This window comes from Montipora foliosa, chromosome 5, assembly GCF_036669935.1.
Source record: "Montipora foliosa isolate CH-2021 chromosome 5, ASM3666993v2, whole genome shotgun sequence".
In the NCBI taxonomy this organism is placed as follows: Eukaryota; Metazoa; Cnidaria; class Anthozoa; order Scleractinia; family Acroporidae; genus Montipora; species Montipora foliosa.
In genome coordinates this window covers 40,320,075-40,325,571 of record NC_090873.1, presented here as the reverse complement: position 1 = coordinate 40,325,571, position 5,497 = coordinate 40,320,075, and the positions used below count along the sequence as shown (strand labels likewise).

General features: G+C 44.2%; 1 protein-coding gene across 1 annotated transcript; it reads right to left on the bottom strand.

Annotated features, from left to right (window-relative positions):
• Window positions 1–615: 615 nt before the first annotated feature.
• On the bottom strand, window positions 616–5,232 carry LOC138002724 (uncharacterized). Its single transcript, XM_068848708.1, has one exon. The coding sequence runs from the start codon at window positions 5,230–5,232 to the stop codon at window positions 616–618; it is 4,617 nt and encodes a 1,538-aa protein (XP_068704809.1).
• Window positions 5,233–5,497: the final 265 nt, after the last annotated feature.

Sequence of the window (5,497 nt, the reverse complement as noted above, 5' to 3'; positions counted from 1 at the left end):
CTTCTGTCAGTCCACAAGACTCTCACTTTCGTCGCCGTACTTTTCCTCCAAAAACTTCCTCTATAAATATATTTGCCACCGCCGACAAAGGAGTTTTGTCTGGGAATTTCGCGGTCGGCTCCCACCAATGACTCTTGGCAGTGTTTCTCTTTTCCACTTTCTTTAAACTTTCACCTTTCCACTTTGACTTCTCTCCGGCTTTCCTTCTCCTAGCAGTCTTCTCGTCAACTGACCTTTTTCCACCCGCCTTTACAACACGCTACTTACATTTATATCTTTACATAACAATGCACTCCACATCAACACTTATTGAAAAACCTATTGTTAAAACACGACCCTAACGAACCAATAGTTACAAAAGCATCTCCACAATGGAGACTTAAAAGAACAAATAGACTAACAAACTATTCTCTAATGTACTAATTGCGGTAGACTACGATACGAAATTAACACTAAGTAATTAACACGAGCGGAATAAACTATAAACTAACGAAACAAAGAACTAAAGAAAAAGGAATTTCGTGACACCTCCCCCCCTAATAAGTCTATTTTTTGGGGAAGAGTAACAAAGGGGGAAAAAATAGACTAGTAACAGCCCGATACAAAATTTGAGCCCTAAACTCTGCTAAGGGCGTCCACGTTGCCGTGGGTCTTGCCACTTTTATGCTCGACCTGCATATCATACTCTTGAAGGGTGAGACTCCAGCGAAGTAATTTTTTGTTCTTGTTACGCACCTGCCCTAACCAAACTAAAGGATTGTGATCTGTTTGTAGCTTAAATTTTCTACCAAACAAATAATATCTAAACAGCTCAACAGCCCAAACAATCCCTAAGCATTCTTTCTCCGTCGTGGACAGCTTTTCCTCTCTTAGCTGAAGCTTTCTACTGGCAAAAGCCACTGGATGCTCTTCTCCGTCTTTACTTAACTGGCTCAAAATAGCTCCCAAGCCTCTGTTGGACGCGTCTACTTGCAAAGTAAATGGCTGGTCCCAATGTGGCGGTCGTAAGACTGGGGGTTCTTGCAAAGCTTGCTTTAAATCTTCAAACGCTTGCTCGTGTGTCTGTAGCCACTCAATTCTAGTTGGTCCCTTACCTCGTGTTAGATCTGTTAGAGTAGCGGCCCTCTGAGAGAAATTGGGAATGAACTTGCGGTAGTAGCCGACAAGTCCAAGGAATGATCTAATCTGTCTTTTGGTTTCAGGTCTAGGGAACTCTTTTATCGACTTAACCAAAGCCAAACGTGGTTCAATCTTGTCTTTTCCAACACGATGACCCACAAAATCTACTGTTTCCATAGCAATTTTACATTTAGAAGGGCGCGCGCATAGGCTGCACTCCCGCAATCGTTGCAGAACCTGGCCAAGTTCCACTAGATGTTGTGAAAAGGAAGTGTGTGTGTCTACTTCAAGATCATCAATGTAGGCTCCTGCAAAATTAAACCCTTTTAAAACGACATCCGACATCATTCGTTGGAAAGTGGCCCCGGCAGTCTTCATACCAAAAGGCATGACCAGAAATTCATATAATCCTTTTGTGGTGATAAAAGCTGATTTTTCGATTGTTGATTTATCTAGAGGAATCTGCCAGTATCCCTTAGTGAGGTCAAGGGTGGTGATGTACGTAGCCAAGGCTATTTTCTCAATCATGCGGTCCGTAGATGGAACCGGGTAGGCATCCATTTTAGTAATACTGTTAAGTTTTCTATAATCGACGCAAAGTCGTATGGTACCATCAGGTTTGGGGACGACAACGACAGGGAAGGCCCAGGGGCTGGCTGAGGGGCGAATGATACCCATTTTTAACATGTTTTCTATTTCGTTGTTTACGACTTCTTCTAGTTTCTGAGGTACCTTATAGGGAGAACAACGTATTGGTGCAGAGTCACCCGTGTCAATCCGATGTGTCGCTACGCTAGTGACACTGGGGTTACCAGAAAAGACATCTGCGTATTTTCGTAAAAGGTCCTTCACCTGATCTTTCTGGTCCTTGGTTAAAGCATCCGAAATGATAACATCCTCCCAAGTTTCATTTTTGCAAAATGGGGATATGCATTTTTCATGTGGTAAAGAGGTTTCGAAAGATTCTGACATTATATAGGAAGCCGTCTCGTCCCTACTCTGCCATTTACTTAATAGATTAATGTGATAAACTCGGTGTTGTTTGTGGGACTTACCGGTGTCGATCTCATAGTGCAAACCATCATTGAAAACCTTCGTCACTTTAAATGGGCCCTGCCAATGCACTTCCAACTTACTCCCTGGAGTAGGAAGAAGAACCAATGCCTTGTCACCGACTTTTAAACTACGTGTGGAACTATGAACGTCATGCAATCGTTTCTGAGTACCTTGCACTCTCTTCATACGATCTTGTACCAGACGCTGCATCATTGCCAGTCTCCTGCGAATTTCAAGGACATGACTCACAAGGTTCCTTTCAGATTTAATTTCCTTCCCAAGCCACGACTCCTTGATTACTGAGAGGGGACCTCTTACTGTACGTCCAAAAAGCAACTCGAAAGGGGAGTACCCTGTGGATTCACATGGAACTTCCCTATATGCAAACAGCAAATAAGGAAGGAACTTATCCCAGCTTTGTACCCGCTCTTGCGCAAATTTCTTTAACATCGCCTTGAGCGTGCCATTAAATCTCTCAACCAAACCGTTTCCTTCAGGGTGATAAACCGATGTTTTGATCTTTGTAATGCCTAATTGCTCATATAGTTGTGTCATAAGTCGGCCCACAAAATTGGATCCCTGGTCAGATACTAACTCTTGGGGAATTCCCATTCTACAGAAATATTGGACAAGTGCATCCGCGACGGTTTTGGAACTAACACTCCTCAAGGGAATGGCCTCAGGATAACGAGTGGCATAGTCTACAATGGTAAGAATATATTTATAGCCAGTGCTGGACCGTGGCAATTCTCCTACAATGTCGATTGCAATCTTTCTGAAAGGTTCGGTCACAAACGCTACGGGGCTCAAGGGGGCCCTATTTGACTTCAACTTCCTGGCCACTAACTGACATTGTGGGCAGGTGGCACAGTACTTACGAATGTCGAAGGCGAGACCAGGCCAATAAAAATGGGTCCCTATGCGACTTAACGTTTTTGAGGTGCCCATGTGTCCTGAAAGGGGTATAGTGTGACCAATACGGAGAATTTCGTTTCTGTAAGATTCAGGGATTACAATCCGATCGACAAACCTGACTCCATTGTGTACGCTTTTGTTGAACCTGCGGTGCATGAGTAACTCTCCCTTGAGAAAGAAACCGTCCGTTTCCATGGGTTCCCTGTAAGTAGCTCCATTACGCGCTTTTAAGAGGGTCACATCTGAATTCTGGTCTTTTATTAACTGTTCTTTATTTCTATCAAGAATATTGAGGGGTAAATGATCCGCACGTGTATCCTCATCTGAGTCACTATCCGAGAGCTCAACCGAGTTCTCACACGCTTCCTCACCTACGTCTTTGTCCCCGAAAAGTATTCGCAAGTCGCCTTCATTAAGACCATTTTTTTTAGACTCCCTTTTCGACAGATTTTTAAGTGCGAGTGCATTTTCGCGGTCAACCAAACTATCGGCTCGCTGCTGGGCCTCTTCAAGCGCCTTTTGTCGCCTCGTTAGCACAAAGGCTTCAACACCTTTAGAGCTGTCCACCGAAACATTTTTCTCCCACTGTCTAAGAACATCGTCTCTAGAAAGTGTTTGCCCGAAAGACGATCTGCCGAGCAGGCAATCAACGGGTAGTTTACTCAAAACTCCCACTAATTCTAAATGTTCACCCTGATCGCTTTCAAACTGAACCCAAGCTAAAGGGACTATGAGGCGTTCTCCCGATGCAGTTAGGACTGTAATCTCGTCTCCTGTAAAGGAATCCTTGTCAACCATAAATCTTTCATGTACTAGGGTCCTCGTACAACCAGAGTCTACGACCATCTCTGCAGGTATCCCACTTATCTTGCCTCTAACGTTACAAGGTGGAAACTGCGGTCGTTTAGGTTCTAGGGGTGTCATACATAACAAGGAACCCTGGGGAGGCTTAATCCGGCCCCTGCTACAGTTGAAAGACATGTGACCAAGCTGACCACACTTAAAACAAGTTATCTCAGGCTTTGGCTTTGCACTTCTACTGGACGGGGAGGGGTGGATCTTGGATTGTGTGAATGACCTCTGAGTCTCTTTCTGTACTGGAACGACTGAGCTCCTTTTTTGTTTAAAACCCTGACTACCGAATGGCGCGTACCTACCATCAACAAGGGGACCCTTACGCGATTGCACGTGTAAATTTGCCATATTACCAAGTTCTTCAGCATTCACAGGTTTGCGTTCCTTTAACCAGGCTCTAAGTTCGGGACTTACCGCGTCCAAAAGCCTCTCAATCATGATCTGCTCTGAAATCTTCTCCGGGTCACCTGTAGCCCCCGCAACGTCCATCCAACGATTTAAATATCGTCTTGTACGATTGGCCCACTGCACAAAATCTTCGTCCGGTAGCTTCTCTGATGTTCGGAACCTATACCTGTAATGATCAGCAGTTAGTTGGTAGGCTTTGATAATCACTGACTTACACTCATAATAGTCTTGGCACTTGGGGTCCGGAATCTCTAAGTAAACTGATTTCGCCTTCTCAGTGAGCTTGGGTACCAGGTTACCAATCCACTCAATTTCTGGTAGAGACTGTGCCTTTGCGGTCATCTCAAAAATTCTAAAATAGTCGTCTATATCCTCGTTGTCTCGCATTTCTCTGACCTTTATAAACTTTGGCCTTCTAGCACTTGATTGAATTCTTTCCGATTCCCTGACGGCAAATTGTTCACTCTCATCTCGAAGTAATCTAATTCGTTCCCCCTCTCTAATTATTCTCTCTACTTCCTCGCCCGCTTTTTGCCTCTCATATTCCCATTTTTCCCTTTCATACGCTCGTTTCTCCTTTTCCGCCTCTCTCTCCTCCTGCTTAACCTTTCTTCGCAATTCCAGCGTTTGCAGTTCATACTCTTGTAATCGTAACCGCTGCTCAAAACTAATACCGCTCACAAGCTCCTCGCCTGTACCGATGGGCTCAATTCCCTCTATCGAGTCTGTCTCTATCTGCGTCATAAGTTTGTCATGCACCCTAAGTTTACTCGCTAATGTCTTGATACCATCCTTACTAATGAAAGCAATAGATCTTCTGCTAGCTTCAACTCTTAGGTCTTCTAATGTCCAAGAGCCATAGTCAGAATTCGTCGCCATAAAGAGTAGCTGTGCTCCGCGATTGTGTCTGAGGTGTGAGATACAAGCACCAGGGGAAATCTTATCCCACTCCTGACACCAAAAATTATGTGACGGTTCGCGATCCCCTGGGTCTCGCGAAATAGCGAGAAGAAAATAAGAGAAAACTAAGGGTAAAGCAACGTATTTCACACCCCTTCCCACAAACCCGCAACACAGCATAAATTTTTTGGTAAACGCGTACGACTTTAATTAAAGATAAAAGTTAACTACAAGTAAAACAGTT